Source organism: Chiloscyllium plagiosum, chromosome 3 (assembly GCF_004010195.1).
Source record: "Chiloscyllium plagiosum isolate BGI_BamShark_2017 chromosome 3, ASM401019v2, whole genome shotgun sequence".
Taxonomy (NCBI): domain Eukaryota; kingdom Metazoa; phylum Chordata; class Chondrichthyes; order Orectolobiformes; family Hemiscylliidae; genus Chiloscyllium; species Chiloscyllium plagiosum.
This window is the reverse complement of record NC_057712.1, coordinates 127,432,108-127,451,771: the sequence shown is the minus strand read 5'-3', so window position 1 is coordinate 127,451,771 and position 19,664 is coordinate 127,432,108. Positions and strand designations below refer to the sequence as shown.

Below are 19,664 nucleotides of genomic sequence, written 5' to 3'. Positions count from 1 at the left end.
ACCTGGGATCCTGGTGCTGTGAGGCAGCAGTGCTAACCACTGAGCCACCGTGCCACCCCCAACAAGTCCACACCGAAGAGTAACCCACCCAGACCCATTTCCCTCTAACTAACACCTGTGGGCAATTTAGCATGGCCAGTTCACCTGACCTGCACATCTTTGGACTGTGAGAGGAAACAATTGGGCCAGTAACTTGACTTTGTCACAACACAACTTTCTTTGCCAGGATGAGTTTGTGTGCGCATGCGGACACCATGTGCAGCCTTAAGTTGTCTACGTGGCCGGGACCAGCTCTCCTCCTCCTCATAAAAAAGACCCTCCTGCACCCAGTGACACAGATAACCCTGTTAAGGTTCCTCAAGGTTTTTCAGAGGTCCACCCTGTGATTTCTGAGCTTTAATCCTTCCAAAGTTACACTGTATTTTGTATTGGAATATTTTAAATGATAATTGCAGCAAAATGTGAAACGCCTGTTCATATCAGTGAGCTATTGCTTAGGAATTTAATGCAGTGTGGTGCAAAGTTTAAATGGGATAGGGATTCTGCACGTTGGAATTTAGAAGAGTAAGAGGTGGTCTCATTAAAACACATGGGATTCTTAAGGAGCTGGACAGGGTAAATCCTGAGAGGATGCTGGAAAAGCGCAGCATCAAAGGAGCAGGAGAATTGATGTTTCGGGCATGAGCCCTTCTTCAGGAATCCTGAAGTGGTTTTCCAGCCACACATTCTTCAGCTCTGATCTCCAGCATCTGCAGACCTCACTTTCTCCTAGCTGATTTTAAATCCTGAGAGGATGTCTCGCTTCATGGAAGAGTCTCAGGCCAGAGGGCTGATTTAAGACTGAGATGAGAATCTGTGTGGATGAAGTTGAAGAGCCGCAAAGGGAAAGGACCCTGATGGAAGTTGTGTGCAGGCCTCCGAGTAGTAATCAGGATGTGAGGAAGAAAATAAATCAGGAGACGGAAAAAAGCATGTATAGTCTGTTCTGATATAACGTGATCGTTTTGTTTCTGTGTGATCCCATGTTATAAGAAAATCACATAATAGCAGCACCATTTAAACAAATGGGACCAGGATCTCATTACAGCCAATACAGGGAATGAAAGTCTGCATTCTACAAATGATCTAAATTCTTCAATCACATTATAGCCAATTCGCAGTGAAGAAACACGCAGGATCCAGGGAGATAGTGAGGAAAGAGATCAATCTGAGACTGGTACAGTTGAGAACAGAAGCGAGTCAAACAGTCAGGGCAGGCAAGGACAAGGTAGAACTAATAAATTAGACTATTTATTTCAATGCAAGGGGCCTAACAGGGAAGGCAGATGAACTCAGGGCATGGTTAGGAACATGGGACTGGGATATCATAGCAGCTTAATGTTCCAGGATACAAATGCTACAGGAAGGATCGAAAGGGAGGCAAGAGAGGAGGGGGAGTGACATTTTTGATAAGGCTAGCATTACTGCTGTGCTGAAGGAGGATATTCCCGGAAATACATCCAGAGAGGTTATTTGACGGTATTAGGCAAGACGTTCAAAAGCTGATTGGGAGCAAATGTTCGCAGGTAAAGGGATAGCTGGAAAATGGGAGACCTTCAGCAATAAATAAAAGATAACAAGAATCCAGAGAAAGTATATTCATGTTAGAGTGAAAGGGAAGGCTGGTAGGTATGGGGAATGCTGGATGACTAAAGGAATTGAGGGTTTGGTTAAGAAAAAGAAGGAAGCCAATGTCAGGTACAGACAGGATAGATCGAGTGAATCCTTTGAAGAATATAAAGGAAGTAGGAGTATACATAAGTGGGAAATCATGAGTGCAAAAAGGGGACATGAGATAGCTTTGGCACATAGAATTAAGGAGAATCCAAAGGGCTTTTACAAATACTTTTAAGGACAAAAGGGTAACTAGGGAGAGAATAGGGCCCCTCAAAAATCAGCAAGGCGGCCTTTGTGTGGAGCCGCAGAAAATGGGGGAGATACTAAATGAGTATTTTGCATCAGTATTTACTGTGGAAAATGATATGGAAGATGTAGACTGTAGGGAAATAGATGGTGACATCTTGAAAAAGTCCTTATTACAGAGGAGGAAGTGCTGGATGTCTTGAAACGCATAAAGGTGGATAAATTCCCAGGACCTGATCAAGTGTACCTGAGAACTCTGTGGGAAGCTAGGGAACTGATTGCTGGGCCTCTTGCTGAGATATTTGTATCATTGATAGTCAGAGGTGAGGTGCAGGAAGACTAGAGGTTGGCACTGTTTAAGAAAGGTGGTAAGGACAAGCCAGGGAGCCATAGACCATTGAGCCTGATGTCAGTGGTGGGCAGGTTGTTGGAGGGAATCTTGAGGGACAGGATGTACATGTATTTGGAAAGACAAGGACAGATTAGGGATAGTCAACATGGCTTTGTGTGTGGGAAATCATGTTTCACAAACTTGATTGGGTTTTTTGAGAAAGTAACAGAGAGGATTGATGAGGGCAGAACGGTAGATGTGATCTATGTGGACTTCGGTAAGGTGTTCGACAAGGTTTCCCATGGGAGACTGATTAGCAAGGTTAGATCTCACGGAATACAGGGAGAACTAGCCATTTGGATACAGAACTGGCTCAAAGGTAGAAGACAGAGGATGGTGGTGGAGGGTTGTTTTTCAGACTGGAGGCCTGTGACCAGTGGAGTGCCACAAGGATCAATGCTGGGTCCACTAATTTTTGACATTTATATAAATGATTTGGATGTGAGTACAAGAGGTATAGTTAGTAAGTTTGTAGATGACACCAAAATTGGAGGTGTAGTGGACAGCGAAGAGGATTACCTCAGATTACAACAGGATCTTGATCAGATGGGCCAATGAGCTGAGAAGTGGCAGACGGAGTTTAATTCAGATAAATGCGAGATGCTGCATTTTGGGAAAGCAAATCTTAGTAGAACTTATACACTTAATGGTACGGTCCTAGGAAGTGTTGCTGTACAAAGAGACCTTGGAGTCCAGGTTCATAACTCCTTGAAAGTGGAGTCGCAGGGGGATAGGATAGTGAAGGAGGCATTTGGTATGCTTTCCTTTATTGGTTAGAGTATTGAGTACAGGAGTTGGGAGGTCATATTGCGACTGTACAGGACATTGGTTAGGCCACTGTTGGAATATTGCGTGCAATTCTGGTCTCTTTCCTATCGGAAGGATGTTGTGAAACTTGAAAGGGTTCAGAAAAGATTTACAAAGATGTTGTCAGAGTTGGAGGATTTGAACTACAGTCGAGACTGAGTAGGCTGGGGCTGTTTTCCCTGGAGCATCGGAGACTGAGGGGGTGACCTTATAGAGGTTTATAAAATCATAGAACATAGAAGAATACAGCGCAGTACAGGCCCTTCGGCCCTCGATGTTGCGCTGATCCAAGCCCACCCAACCTACACTAGCCCACTATCCTCCATATGCCTATCCATTGCCCGCTTAAATGCCCATAATGAGGGAGGGTCCACCTCTGCTACTGGCAGGGCATTCCATGAACTCACGACTCGCTGAGTAAAGAACCTACCCCTAACACCTACCCCCCCTTAATTTAAAGCTATGCCCCCTTGTAATAGCTGACTCCATACGTGGAAAAAGATTCTCACTGTCGACCCTATCTAAACCCCTAATCATCTTATACACCTCTATCAAGTCACCCCTAAACCTTCTTTTCTCCAATGAAAACAACCCCAAGTGCCTCAGCCTTTCCTCATACGATCTTTCTACCATACCAGGCAACATCCTGGTAAACCTCCTCTGCACCCGTTCCAGTGCCACCACATCCTTCAGACCTAAGGGGCAACTTTTTCACGCAGAGGGTGGTACATGTATGGAATGACCTGCCAGAGGAAGTGGTGGAGGCTGGTACAATTGCAACATTTAAAAAGCATCTGGGTGGGTATATGGATAGGAAGGGTTTGGAGGGATATGGGCCAGGTGCTGGCAGGTGGGACTAGATTGGGTTGGGATATCTGGTCGGCATGGACGGGGTGGACTGAAGGGTCTGTTTCCATGCTGTACATCTCTGTGACCAGTGGATGTGTTGTGTTTGGATTTCCAGAAGGTCTTTGGCAAGGTGCTGCACAGGGAGCGGCTAAATAAGATAGGAGCCCATGCTGTTAGACGCAAGATACTGCCATGGATAGAGGATTAGCTGACTGGCCGAAGGTAGAGTAGGAATAAAGGTCATTTCAGGATGTGAGCTATAACTGGTGGAGTTCTGCAAGGGTCAGTGTTGGGACCACAGCTATTCATGGAGAAAGGAACTGAGGGCATTTTTGTTAGGTTTGTAGATGACACGAAGGTGGAGGGACAGGTGGTTTAGATTAGATTACATTACAGTGTGGAAACAGGCCCTTCGGCCCAACAAGTCCACACCGACCCGCCGAAGCGCAACCCACCCATACCCCCACACTTACCCCTAACCTAACACTATGGGCAATTTAGCATGGCCAATTCACCTGACCTGCACATCTTTGGACTGTGGGAGGAGACCGGAGCACCCGGAGGAAACCCACGCAGACACGGGGAGAACGTGCAAACTCCACACAGTCAGTTGCCTGAGGCGGGAATTGAACCCGGGTCTCTGGCGCTGTGAGGCAGCAGTGCTAACCACTGTGCCACCATGGTGTTGAGGAAACTGGGAGGCTGCAGAAGGACTTGGATAGGGTAGGAGAATGGGCAAAGAAATAGGAATACAATGTGGCAAAGTATGAGGTTATGCTATTTGGTAGGAAGAAAGAGGCATAGACTATTTTTTAAACAGGACAAGGCTTCAGAAAGCTGAAGCACAAAGGGATTTAGGAGAATCCTCAACTAGGACTTCTAATTTATAAATCGCACAACACCAGGTTATAGTCCAACAGGTTTATTTGGAAGCACTAGCTTTCGGAGCAATTCTCTTCCTTCAGGTGGTTGTGGCTAGTGTTTCCTCAAACCTGTTGGACTATAACCTGGTGTTGTGATTTTTTTTAACTTTGTACACTCCAGTCCAACACCGGCATCTCCAGATTAGGACTTTTCAGGTGAACGTGCAGGTTCAGTTGGCAGTTAGAAAGTCAAATGCAATGTTAGCATTCGTTTCAAGAGGGCTAGAATACATAAGCAGAAATGTACTACTGAGGCTGTATAAGGCTCAGGTCAAATTATGTTTGGAATATGAGAGCAGTTTTGGACCCCAAATCTAAGGAAGGATGTGCTGGTATTGGAGAGGGTCCGGAGGAGGTTACAAGCATGATCCTGGGGATGAGGGGCTTGTCGTACGAGGTGCGACAATATGAGGGGATAATTGAAACTTGCAGGATACTGAGAGGCCTGGGTAGAGTGAACGCAGAGATGATGTCTTTGTTAGTAGAGACTAGGATCTGAGGGCACAGCCTTGGAATTTCTTCAGCCAGAGGGTGGTGATCTTCATTGTCACAGAGGGCTTTAGAGGCCAAATCATTGAATGTATTTAAGACCAAGATAGACTCTTGATCGATAAGGGGATCAAGGCTTACAGGGAAGAGGCAGGAGAATAGGGTCAAGAAACATAACAGCCATGATCAAATGGTAGAGCAGACCTGATGGGCTGAATGGCCTAATTCTGTTCTTATGTCGTAAGGGCTTATAAATTTCTTGAATTGATTGTCTTTCCAATTCCTTGCCACAGAGGGCTGTGGGGGGCAGAGTCCTTGTGTATATTTAAGACTGAGACAGATTCATGCTGAGTTGGAGAGGAGTGTGTTACGGGGAAAAGAGGAGAAAGGTGAACATGAGGAATGCCAAATCAGCCATGCTTCTGTTGAATGTTGGAACAGGTTTGTGGGACTGAATGGCCTACATCTGTTCCTATTTGTTATGGTTATATGGGCAGCACCATTTTTGTTCCAGACCGCTGCTGTTCCCTTGCCAAGCTCCGTTCGAGCACGTGCTGTCACTGCACCACCCAGTGGTAACATTCACAATGAACACTGCAGACAACCATTTAAGGACCCACCCTGACAATCCAAAACCACAGTCTCAGATTGTACCTTAATGCCCAATGTCAACCAGTATATCCATCAGTCAGATGTCTGAAAATGGTGTCAATTTACACCTCATAGGAGGAAGATGTTATTTAAAAAAAAATGCAAATATTTAAACTTTCTCGGAAGAGCTGCCAGAGGAAGTGGTGGAGGCTGGTACAATTGCAACATTTAAGAGGCATCTGGATGGGTATATGAATAGGAAGGGTTTGGAGGGATATGGGCCAGGTGCTGGCAGGTGGAACAAGATTGGGTTGGGATATCTGGTCGGCATGGACGAGTTGGACCGAAGGGTCTGTTTCTGTGCTGTACATCTCTATGACTGTGTCTATGGTCTCGCAGTATTATTGGAAGAGTAATCCAGAGACAGACAGATGGTGGAATTTGAGTTCAAATTCAGTATAAATCTGGAATTAAAAGTCTAATTATGACATAGAGGCATTGTCAATTGTGCATTAATGTCCTTTTAGGGAAGGAAACGGTCTTATTTTGCCTATGTGTTTCTCGGGACCCACAGCAATGTAATTAACTCATAGCTGCCCTCTGAAATGACCTGGCAAACCATTCAGTTGTATCAACTGCTATCATCAGGACAGAGCCAGTGGAAACGGTGGCATAGTAATATACAGTCTGGAGGGAGTTCCCTGGGAGTCCTGGACATGGTCTCTGGGCCCCATGAAGTCACATGGCAACTGGTCAAACATGGGCAAGGAAACCTCCATGTTGAACAGCACTGAGGGAGCATGGTAGCACCAGTACTGAGCAAATGGGCCAAGTCCGAAAGGATGCTGCTGCTAGACTGGGTCTGTGCCAGATGATGAGGGAAGAACGTACTTGACCTTATCCTCAGCAATTTGCCAGCTGCAGGTGCATCTGTCAACTACTAGGCTAGTTGGGTTGGCCATGCTAAAGTGCCCATGGTGTCCAGGGATGTGCAGGCTAAGTGGATTAACCATGGGAAATGCAGGGATAAGGTAGTGGAGGTGGGTCTGGCTGGGATGCTGTTCAGAGGGTTAGTGTGGGCTGAATGGCCTGATTCTATGATAGTATTGGTAAGAATGACCATCGTGCAGTCTTTGTTTTCTTTTAGATTAGATTAGATTCTCTATAGTGTGGAAACAGGCCCTTCGGCCCAACAAATCCACACCCACCCTCTGAAGAGCAACCTACCCAAACCCATTGCCCTACCCTATATTTACCCCTGACTTGGCAATATAGCATGGCCAATTCACCTGCCCTGCACACCTTTGAATTGTGGGAGGAAACCAGAGTATCTGGAGGAAACCCACACAGACACAGGAGAATGTGCAAGCTCCACAAAGACAGTCGCCTGAGGCTGGAATTGAACCTAGGTCCCTGGTGCTGTGAGGTAGCAGTGCTAACCACTGAGCCACCCTAAATGTCAACGTCAAACCTTGAAATTGAGAATACCCTCTATCGCATTGCTTGGCACTATCATCGTGTGAAATGGGACTGACTTGGTAGGGATCTAACAACCAAAGATTGGCACCCATAAGGTGCTGTGGGCCATCGGCAATCAAATTGTACTCTCAATCTGCAGCCTCATGGCCTGGCATATCCCCTACTCTGCTGTTACCATCTAATCATGGGATCAGTCTGATTAAATGAAGAGTGCAGGAGATTATGCCAAGAGAAACACCAAGCATACCTAAAGAATCAGGAGTCAATCTGGTGAAGCTATCAAACAAGACAGTCTGCATGCCAAACAGCATAAGCAGCTAGTGAGAAACAGAATTAAGCAATAGATAAATGTGAGGCGCTGCATTTTGGGAAAGCAAATCTTAGCAGGACTTATACACTTAATGGTAAGGTCATAGGGAGTATTGCTGAACAAAGAGACCTTGGAGTGCAGGTTCATAGCTCCTTGAAAGTGAAGTCGCAGTTAAATAGGATAGTGAGGGAGGCGTTTGGTATGCTTTCCTTTATTGGTCAGAGTACGGGCGCCCACAGTAGTTGTTGGAGTATTTGAGCTGTAGGGAGAGGTTGAATAGCCTGGGGCTGTTTTCCCTGGAGCGTTAGAGGCTGAGGGGTGATCTTAAAGGTTTATAAAATCATGAGGGGCATGGATAGGATAAATAGACAAAGTCTCATCCCTGGGGTGGGGGAGTCCAGAACTAGAGGGCATAGGTTTAGGGTGAGAGGGGAAAGATATAAAAGAGACCTAAGGGGCAACTCTTTCACACATGGTTGCGTTGAGGAAAAGCACAGCAGGTCAGGCAGCATCTGAGGAGCAGGAAAATAGACGAATGTTCCCTGATGAAGGGCTTTTGCCTGAAATGTTGATTTTCCAGTGTATATTTTGTAATCCATTTGCTGTTCTGAACTTGTCTTTTCTTGGACTGCAGGCCCTCCTTATAGCCCTCCTAAAGTGGTCATTCTTCATTTATGATTCCAGACAGTGGTTGCTAGATTATTCCCCTGTGGAAGGCATCACACAATCACATCTATCGCACTGCAAGCTGGGCTTGTAACATCAACCACAAAATCTGCTGGTGCTTTCTTGTTATCGGGTTTATACAAGACCTTATACAAGTTTCTTTTTAAGCAGGTCATTATTTAGGAAAATAAGTGGCTGGGAAGAGCTTATTTTAGGTTGAAACACAACTGCTAACTTTTCTCTGAACATCTCTGATAGGCCGCACACATCTAGAGCTCTTTGCAATTGGAAAAGCAACAGAGGATGTCATCAGGATAGGATTTGAAAGGAGAGAGATTTAGTGTTGGGGGAAGCTTGGCAAGTTTATTCTCGACTGAAAACAAATGCTGAAGATCAGAGGTTCAGAGAGCATCCATGGAAAGAGGGAGAGTGCACACAAGCTAACATTTTGAGTGTAGGTAACTCTTCTTCAGAGCTGAAGGGAAGTTTATTCTCGACTTCCCCACTAGATGGTGGTGCACGCTGCGGGGGGCCAGTGGAGAGTGGCCTGGCTTCTGATGTTTGCAAGGAGAAGGTGAGGACTGCAGATGCTGGAGATCGGAGTCAAAACGTATGGTGCTGGAAAAGCACAGCTGGTCAGGCAGCATCTGAGAAGCTGGAGAATCAGGCATAAGGGCATATGCTTTGACTCTGAGGTCCAAAAGCAACCGTTCTGTAACTTTGACCTTGCAAGTCAGCCAGTCAGGAATTCAGGTGCACCTTCCCTATCTATTGCCTCCTGTTGGCTCACTACTGCTATGTGACTCTGAGTACACAACAATTGCAGTCAACAATTGTGTTGGCTCAGTGGCTAGCACTGCTCCACATAGCGCCAGGGACCCGGATTCAATTCCAACCTCTGGCGACTGTGTGGAGTTTGCACATTCTCCCCGTGTCTGCGTGGGTTTCCTCCGGGTGCACCAGTTTCCTCCCACAGTCCAAGGATGTGCAGGTTAAGTGGATTGATCATGCTAAATTGCCTATAGTGTTCAGGGATGTGTAGGTTAGGTGTAGTAGTCAGGGGAAACGTATGGTAATGGGTTTGGGTGGAATACTCTTCAGGGGATTGGTGTGGACCTGTTGGGTCAAAGGGTCTGTTTCCACACTGTAGGAATTCTAATGTGTCAACTTTTGCATTAACTGTATGAGCTTTCAGGTAAGATTGGGAGCAGGAATCCCTGATGTGATTTTTTTAATGAAAAAGCTTCCTGAGCATTGGGTTGATCTTTCTGTTTTTCAGCTGTTCTGATGTCTGATACAGTTCACTGCCAAAGTGTCAACTGAGGTTCAGTGGATGGGTAGCTCGCACCTCAGACTTATAGGGGTTTGAGTCATAGAGGTGTACTGCATGGAAACAGACCCTTCAGTCCAACCCGTCCATGCCGACCAGATATCCCAACCCAATCTAGTCCCACCTACCAGCACCCAGCCCATATCCCTCCAAACCCTTCCTATTCATATACCCATCCAAATGCCTCTTAAATGTTGCAATTGTACCAGTCTCCACCACTTCCTCTGGCACCCCATTCCATACACGTACCATCCTCTGTGTGAAATAGTTGCCCCTTAGGTCTCTTTTATATCTTTCCCCTCTCACCCTAAACCTATACTCTCTAGTTCTGGACTCTCCGATCCCAGGGAAAATCCTTTGTCTATTTATCCTATCCATGCCCCTCATAATTTTGTAAACCTCTATAAGGTCACCCTTCAGCCTCCGACGCTCCAGGGAAAACAGCCCCAGCCTGTTCAGCCTCTCCTTTTAGCTCAGATCCTCCAACCGACCTTACCATTAAGTGTATAAGTCCTGCTAAGATTTGCTTTCCCAAAATGCAGCACCTCTCAATTATCTAAATTAAACTCCATCTGCCACTTCTCAGCCCATTGATCCATCTGGTCAAGATCCTGACTGAGGTAATCTGAGGTAACTCTCTTCGCTGTCCACTACCCCTCCAATTTTGGTGTCATCTGCAACTTACTAACTATGCCTCTTGTGTTCACATCCAGATCATTTATATAAATGATGAAAAGTAGAAGACCCAGCACCAATCCTTGTGGCACTCCACTGGTCACAGGCCTCCAGTCTGAAAAACAACCCTCCACCACCACTCTGTCAAATTCCAAGCTTAAAAAACCAACACTGAGAACCTTGTGCAGTTACAAGGGTGCACTATGTTGTCAAAGGTGCTGTCTTTCAGATGAAATTTTAAAACAAAATGGCTGGCTTTTATCTGTCAGGAGGATTCAAAAAAGAATCCCCTATGTCCAGGAATATTCATCGCACCGCCTGTGCTCTGGTACGTTTTAGTAACTGAATAACACTTTGTTTTTCTCTTCTCCACCCCAGGAGCCTGCATTGAAGGATTGGACAGCTTTTAACTCTGCAGAAGAACTCCAGGGTTTGGGGCTGGACAGACTCAAGAGTGAATTGATGGCACTTGGATTAAAATGTGGGGGCACCTTGCAGGAGCGTGCAGCGAGACTTTACTCGGTGAAGGGATTGTCTAAGGAACAGATTGACCCAATGCTGTTTGCCAAGCCAGCTAAAGGGAAAAAGAAATGAGCGAGACAAGTTGTTCTATTTTATAAAACTGTTTTCATATTTTCATAGCTGTCCTGAATAAATGACCATTAAAGAAATGAAGAAAAATTGGACTTAATGTCTTGACATCATTGGGAATTTGGAATATTCTGGACTTCTGAATAAAGCTCTTGTTAAGAATTGGGTTGCTGACCATGTAGCAAGTGGTTTTGCAAGCTCAGTGCACTGGACAGTTAGTGCACAGTTTCTCAAACCCCCAACCTGTGCATCACCCTATGTTGTAGACAGGCCACGCACATCATTAGTGCCTCTGAATCCTGTAACATAATGCTCTCAGCCCACTGACCATGGTGCTTTGGGCTCAGTTCAAGTGAAAGCTGTGGGTTAAGACTTGTATGTCATGTTTTTTAAATTTGTATTATTAAAAAATGCTGAAAATAAACTTTTTTGTTGTTTATTTTCTTTCTTACTCATCACTACTGCTGTGTTGTTTCCTAGTGAGGATTGCACTATGGAGAGTGAGGTGTAGTCTCCTCGTACCAGCTGTTATTGATTCCTAGTGGAGTGTGGTCCCATGGGTGTCAGTGAGTTACAATTCCACAAACTTTGGTTCTCCAGTCATTGTATTGTTATGGGCAGCACGGTGGCACAGTGGTTAGCACTGCTGCCTCACAGCGTTAGAGACTTGGGTTCAATTCCCGCCTCAGGTGTGGACTGTGTGGAGTTTGCACATTTTCCCCGTGTCTGCGTGGGTTTCCTCCGGGTGCTCCGGTTTCCTCCCACAGTCCAAACAAGTGCAGGTCAGGTGAATTGGCCATGCTAAATTGCCCGTAGTGTTAGGTGAAGGGGTAAATGTAGGGCAATGGGTCTGGGTGGGTGCACTTCGGAGGGTCGGTGTGGACTTGTTGGGCCGAAGGTCCTGTTTCCACTATAAGTAAGTAATCTAATCTCTTGGGCCCCAGGAACCGGCTACATAATTCCTCTGTGCTCTGCATCTGCCTCATCAGAAGGGTGCAGGAGTTGGGGTGGCAATTAGGGAGTGGGATGATGTTCATACATCTGAGCCAATCTCTCCCTGTGCGGGAGGACTGTCCTCAGCTCATTTCAAACAAACTAAAGCCTGCAGGACCTGGGCATAAATCTGGCTTCTCACCCTGCTTATCCCACTTATCCAAAAAAATAATAGAGCAAATGGCATTGTAATTTGGGAAGGTATTTAACACAGAAAAGGATATTTGCATAAACTGGAAGATGAACATTCACAGCAGTGAATCTAAAACAAAGTTAACAAAGCTAAATGAATCGTCGAATCATGAAGTTGGTTACCTCTATTTAAAATGACCGCAGATAGAGTTTGTATTCGATTATGGGGTGTTTGGGGGCTGGTCATGGAGGCTGAGATGTGATTAAGAATAGTGTTGATTGGCATTTTGCACCTCCTTAAGAAGCACTTTGATGCTTAAGCCATCAGTGCTTCGAGACCAGTCTCTGTGCTTGCAGATACTGAGCTGTAGCAAACTGTTTACTCTCCAGGCTCCTGGGCAGAGGAGTATATCCCTGGAAGCTGGTGTCAGTTCCTGAAATACTGGTTAAAATCTAAAAGAACTATGGATGCTGTAAATCAGAAACAGAGACACATTGCTGGAAAAACTCGGCAGGTCTGGCAGCATCTGTGGAGAGAGTGCTCCAGTTGGGAGGAAAATTAGATTAGGTTCCTTACAGTATGGGAACAGGGCCTTTGGCCCAACAAGTCCACACTGACCCTCCAAAGTGTACCCACCCAGACCCATTCCCCTACCCTACATTTACCCCTGACTAATGCATATAACGCGAAGGGCAATTTAGCACAGCCAGTTTACCTAACTTGCACATCTTTTGGGTTGTGAGAGGAAACAGGAGCTCCCGGAGGAAACCCACTCAGACACTGGGAAGAACGTGCAAACTCCAGACAGACAGTTGCCTGACGCTGGAATCGAATGTGAGGCAGCAGTGCTAACCACTGAGCCACCGTGCGTTCACTTGACCTGAAACTTAACTCTGACTTTCTCTCCACAGATGCTGCCAGAGCTGTTTGAGCTTTTCTCTGTTTGTTTTTGTTCCTGAAATACTGATCATGTACTGCTGGCTGAGAACCCATTTTGCTAAGTGGTATCATCCTTGTCTCTCAAAACCGCATCTGCCAGAAAGCTGCATTAATGGGCAGTCATGATGTGGAGGTGCCAGTGTAGGACTGGGGTGGGCAAAGTTTAAAACGTCTCAACATCAGGTTATAGTCCAACAGGTTTATTTGTAAGTACTAGTTTTCAGAGTGCTACTCCTTAGTTACCTGATGAAGGAGCAGTGCTCTGAAAGCTAGTACTTACAAATAAACCTGGTGTTGCTGTGATTTTTGTTTTACTTAATGGGCAGTAGCAGCTGAAAGCCAGTTGACTTGCACTGTTCTCCCCAAACCCATGTTTAAAATAATCTTCAAAACTGAAGTGCATTTACATTTAAACCTTCACTCTTTTTTAAATTCAGGACAAGGAATCTCTGTGCAGCTGCTTGAGTTGTGTGAGAGTCAAGGCATACCCAATTGTAGGTTAAGGAGGAATACAGGATGACCTCCTCTAAGCTAACTTGCATTCTTGATCTCTAAATTGGTTGCTGCATTTCCGACACTCCAGTAATGAAGGAAACTGGTTGGGGGGGGTGAGGAAATAATGCCAAAACTACTGTGAAATGAAGTTTCAGAATTCAATCATCTAAGGATTCTTGCGAAATTTCTGCAGTGCATCTTGTAGATGGTATGTACTGCTGCAACTGAGCGTCAGTGGTGGAGGGCAGGAATGTGTATAGACATGTTGCCAATCATGGGCAGTGAACAAGGCTTTTGGCACACTGGCCTTCACCAGTCAGGGCAGTGAGTATAGAAGTTGGGGAGTTATGTTGCAGTTATGCAGCATGTTGGTGAGGCCACACTTGCAGCATTGTGTTCAGTTTTGGTCACCTTGCTATAGAAAGGGGCTGCTTTGTCCTGGATGGTCTGAAGCTGCTTGTGTTGGAGCTGCACCCATCCAGGCAAATGGGGAATATTCCATCACACTCCTGACTTGTACCATGTAGATGGTGGACAGGCTTTGGAGAGTTGGGAGGTGAGTTACCTCCCTGCAGAATTCCGCAACCTTTACTGCTCTTGTAGCTACAGCAGTAGGTCTTGAGCCTGCTCCACCATTCAGTAGGATCGTGTAATCCAATATTCCTGATGACCACTTTCCTATGGTTTCCCTAATGCCCTTGATTCCACTACTGATCAAGAACGTGTCTACCTCTTTGTTTCTCTCCCCCCCCCCCCCCCCCCCAACTCCATAACTACGAGTTCCAAAAACACCCAATCTTGAGAAAATGTTTTCTCATCTCAACCTTAAATTGATTGCCTATATTTAGAGACTGTACCCTCTGATTCTTGACTCTCCATTGGTGGGGGGGAAAGTATCCTCTTAGCATTTACCTGTCAAGCCCGTTAAGAATCTGTGTTTCAATGAGATGACCTCTCGTGTAATGTCGAAGAACAGCAATGAAATCATCCCCAGTGTCCTGCTAAAAAGCACTTATTCCTCGATCAACATTTCAAAAGTCGAATTTGGATGTGTGAATTCTTGCTCTGTGGAAACTGACTCCAAAGTCTGCCTGCATTAATAGCAGTGACAATTACCTTCGATGTCTGATTTGAATGAGAAGGCATGATTAGTAGGTTTGCTGCTGACACTAAAATAGACGGTATCGTGGTCAGTGAGGATGGGTTATCAGAAATTGCAGCAAGATCTTGGTCAGCTGGGGAAGTGGGCCGAGAAATGGCACATGGGGTTTAATGTAGGTAAGTGTGAGGTCTTGCATCTTGGAAATTCAAGTCAAGATAGGAGTTTCATAGTGAATAGTAGGGTCTTAGGGAGTGCAGTGGAACATAGGATTCTTGGAGTTCAGGTTCACAGTTCTCTGAAAGTGGAGTCACAGGGAGACTGGGCAGTGAAGAAGGCTTTTGGCACACTGGCCTTCATCAGTCAGGGCATTGAATATAGAAGTTGGGGAGTTATGTTGCAGTTATACAGGATGTTGGTGAGGCCGTACTTGCAGCATTGTGTTCAGTTTTGGTCACCTTGCTATAGGAAAGATGTTATTAAACTGGAAAAAGTGCAGAAGAAATTTACAAGAATGTTGCCAGGACTCCATTGTTTGAGTTATAGGGAGAGGTTGGACAAGCTAGGGCTTTTTTTCTTTAGAACATAAGAGATTGAGGGGGTCTTTATAGAGATGTATAAGATCATGAGAGGCATGGATAGGGTGAATGCATTCCGTCTTTTTGCCAAGGTTGGGGAATCGAGGACTAGAGGGCATCAGTTCAATGTTAGAGGGGAAAGAATAAAAGGGAACCTCAGGGGCAACTTTTTTACACAGAAGGTGGTACGCATATGGAATGAGCTGCCAGCGGAAAGAGTCAAGGCGAATACATTAACAACATTTAACAGGCATTTGAACAACTACATGGATAGGAAAGGTTTAGAAGGGTATGGGTCAAGTGTGGGGAAATGGGGTTAGTGTGGACAGACATTTTGGTCGGCATGGACCAGTTTGGGCCGAAGGGCCTGTCTCCGTGCTGTAGGACTCTATAACAGTGCTGGGTCCACTACTTTTCATTATTTATATAAATTATTTGGAGGTATAGTTATTAAGTTTTCAGATGACATCAAAATTGGAGGTGTAGTGGACAGCGAAGAAGGTTGCCTCCAATTACAATGGGATCTTGATCCGATGGGCCAATGGAGTGGCAGATGGAGTTTAATTTAGATAAATGTGAGGTGCTGCATTTTGGTCCAGCCAACCAGAGAAGGACTTCTATACAATGTTACGTCCCTGGGGAGTGTTGCTGAACTAAGAGACCTTGGGGTGCACGTTCATAGTTCCTTGAAAGTGGAATCATAGGCAGACAGGGTGGTGAAGGTGGCGTTTTGTATGCTTACCTTCCTGACGAAGGCCAGTGTGCCAAAAGCCTCCTTCACTGCCCAGTCCACCTGTGGACAAAGCAGCCCGCTTAACTGGCATCACAACAAGCATCCACTCCCTCCACCACCAACATTTGGTAGCAGCAGTGTGTGCTATGTACAAGATGCACTGCAGAAATTCACCAAAAATCCTCAGAAAGCACCTTCCAAACACATGACCACTTCCATGTCAAAGGACAAAGGCAGCAGATATGTGGGAACACCACCATCCCTTCCAAGCCATTCACCATTCTGACTTGGAAATATGTTGACACTCCTTCCATGTCGCTGGGTCAAAATTCTGGAACACCCTCTCTCGCAGCATTGTGTGCACACCTACATCAAACGGACTGCAGCAGTTCAAGGTGACAGTTCACCAATGCCTTCTCGAGGGCAATTAGAGATGGGGAATAAATGCTGGATCAGCCAGCAGCCTCTGCATTCCTGTGAAAAGGTAAGTTATAAAAAGGCATTACTCTTACTAATGGGACACTCCTCTCTGTTTCATATGTTCGTTAAATCAAACTACAAGTATTGCACTGGAAAATTATGAGAAAATTGCTTATGCTGTTTCTCACTTTGTAACACTGACAATACTTCACAGTTACCTAACTGACTGTAATGTTGTGACGCCCTGAGGTCAGGAATGATACAACTGAAAGCCTCTGTTTATAGCACCCAACAACCAAAAAACCCACAGACAATCTGCACTTTGCCATACTATTTCACTAAGAAATGCTGCAAGTTATTAAAGAGCACTTAAGGACCCATGTGCACACCTCAAAGAGCTGGAGTAACTCCCTGTGTGGCACAGTCACAGACCTACACAACTAAGTTGGTCGCTTTCAGTTGCATATTGCCCAGCTTTCAGAGTCTGGCTGTGCCAGGTCCACATGACCAGAACACTGCGGTCTAATGCAGGATAAGCTGCTGTGACAAAGTTGGATTCTTAATCCGTTTTCTAAGCAGACAGGCGAGTCCAGAAAGCACAGGAGCTTGCTTTAATTTCAGGAGCCTCCCACTGTTCAAAGCTGACTTTTCAGTACCGTGTGAGCCCCACATGCTGGTGTCTGAAACAGTGACTGACTGCAATACAAACAAGCCAATAGTGGGATCCTGCAGTGCACACAATGAAGGAGCATTAGAAAAACAATCCAAATATTCCACTGAATTTTAGCAAGTCAGTGGGTCACTGAGTGCTCAAAGAAATGCATTCACTGCAGAGACTGAACTTGCATTTCCTTGTGTGAAGAAACCAAAGGGCAGTCTAAACAATTTATATCTCTAATTCATCTTGAGCAGAATAAAACATTCAACATACTTCTCAGGAACTTTATAAAGCACGATTTAACTCTTCACATAAGGACATCTGGTCAGCATGGACGGGTTGGACCGAAGGGTCTGTTTCCATGCTGTATATTTCTATGACTCTATGATTAATGGTCAAAAGCTTTGTCAAAGTAGTAGCTTTAAGACTTAACTTAAAGGAAGAAAATATTGTTTTCAGGGCTAAAGGAATGGAAGGGTATGGGGAAAAAAGCAGGAACGGAGTTGAACGATCACGTATGATCATATTGAATGATAGAGCAACCTCAAAGGGCCAAATAGCCAACTCCTGTTATTTTCTATGTTTCTACGAAAAAGGGATAGATATACCAAAGTATTTGAAGTGTTGTAATATTCAAGGCTTAGTGCAGAATGGTAGGAGTGTTGGTAATAGTGTGGTTTTGGCAGTATAGACCTGATGGGCTGAATGGCTTCCTGTATGATTCTATGATTCATTGAGCGAGCAAGTCAAGCTGCAGACTGTAGAAAATGGATGGGGACTTCGGACTCCTGCTATATAAATCCCGAAAAGCTTGCATACAAGTTCAGCGGGTAGCAACAAAGGAAAACGGAATACTGGCTTTTATCCTAAAGGAAGTGGAGTACAAAAACAGAGGAGTCTTGCAGAAACTATACAGGGCACTAGCCAGACCATAGCTGTAACACCCTCCACAGGTTTGGACCCCAACAGAACTTGGTGGGGGTCTAGAGACGGGCAGAAGAGCTTTGGCCAACCTCACTTGATGCAGGGCAGAAACAGCGAGATGAGTCAGCAGTGCACAAGAATAGATGTGTCAAACTCCAACAAAGCATGAGGTTACAGCAGCTGATGTGGTTGAGATGGATAAAGTTTGGCCTTGCCAGCAGCAATCATGCTCCCAAAATGAATATTGATAACACAGCCCATCTCAAGGACAAAACAAATGTGACACCAATACTAGGATCGGTCTGGTTTGGCCTCACTATAATCATGAGAATGACATTTGAAACAGGGACTAAAAGCAATTACTTTGGTCTTCCCAAAATTTGATATGGAGAACTTGCTGCTTATTAAGTATCAGATATTCTGCCACCAATCTGATGGTTTCGAAACAATGGAGGAGTCAAGAGAGGGGTGAGTGAGGTAGAGCAGGGAGACACTAAACTGGGTCACACATAAACTAATGCAGTGCTTTTATATTCTGTCATTGAGAGTAGCTAGTTTAGTTTTGGGAAACTTGGTTGAAATGCACTGAAGGGTCTGTTTCCATGCTGCACGACTCCAAAAGCCAGCTGTCAAAACATATGACAGTGGAAAAGCACAGCTGGTCAGGCAGCATCCGAGGAGCAGGAGAGTCAATGTTTCGAACATAAGCTCTTCATCAGAAACAAAGATTTACAAGGATGTTGCCAGGGCTGGAGGGTTTGAGCTACAGGAAGAGGCTGAACAGGCTAGGCCTGTTTTCCCTGGAGCGTCGGAGGCTGAGGGGTTACCTTATAGAGGTATATAAAATTATGAGGGGCATGGATAAGGTAAATAGGCAAAGTCTTTTCCCTGGCGTCGGGGAGTCCAGAACTGAAGGGCATAGGTTTAGGGTGAGAGGGGAAAGATATAAAAGAGAACTAAGGGGCAACATTTTCACACAGAGGGTGGTACGTATATGGAATGAGCTGCCAGAGGATGTGGTGGAGGTTGGTACAATTACAACATTTAAGAGGCATTTGGATGGGTATATGAATAGGAAGAGTTTGGAGGGATATGGGCCGGGTGCTGGCAGGTGGGACTAGATTGGGTTGGGATATCTGGTCAGCATGGACGGGTTGGACCGAAGGGTCTGTTTCCATGCTGTACATCTCTATGACTCTATGACCTAAAGCTCAGACCATCTGTAAGCCAGCTGCTTTGTTATAGAGTCAGACAGCACAGAAACAGACCCTTCAGTCCAATTCATCCATGTTAACCAGACACTCCAGTCTGACCTAATTCCATTTGCCAGCATTTGGTCCATATCCCTCTAAACCCTTCCTATTCATGTACCTTTCTGAACCCTTTCAACTTGAATAATATCCTTCTTACAGCAGGGCAACCAGAACTGTATGCAGTACTCTAGAATTGGCCTCACCAATGTCCTATACAACCTCAGCATGATATCCCAAAGTCTATACTCAATGAGCTGAGCAATGAAGACAAGAGTGCTAACCATGCTGACTACTTGTGATGCAACTTTCATAGAACTACCTACCCGAACCCCCAGTTCTACATCACTACCCAGGGCCCTACCATTAACTGTACGAGTCCTGACTTTATTTATTTTTACCAAAATGTAATACCTCACATTTATCCAAATTAAACTCG

The 19,664-nt window shown here is 45.2% G+C and overlaps 1 protein-coding gene across 1 annotated transcript in view; it reads left to right on the top strand.

The window, feature by feature from the left end:
- The window catches only part of sde2 (SDE2 telomere maintenance homolog (S. pombe)), a 49,688-nt gene extending 38,261 nt beyond the window's left edge, over nucleotides 1-11,427 (top strand). The window contains exon 7 of the mRNA XM_043687280.1: nucleotides 10,791-11,427. Within this exon, the coding sequence (XP_043543215.1) occupies nucleotides 10,791-11,006 (216 nt within the window). The 3' untranslated portion in view covers nucleotides 11,007-11,427. The remainder of the gene's footprint in view (nucleotides 1-10,790) is intronic.
- Nucleotides 11,428-19,664: the final 8,237 nt, after the last annotated feature.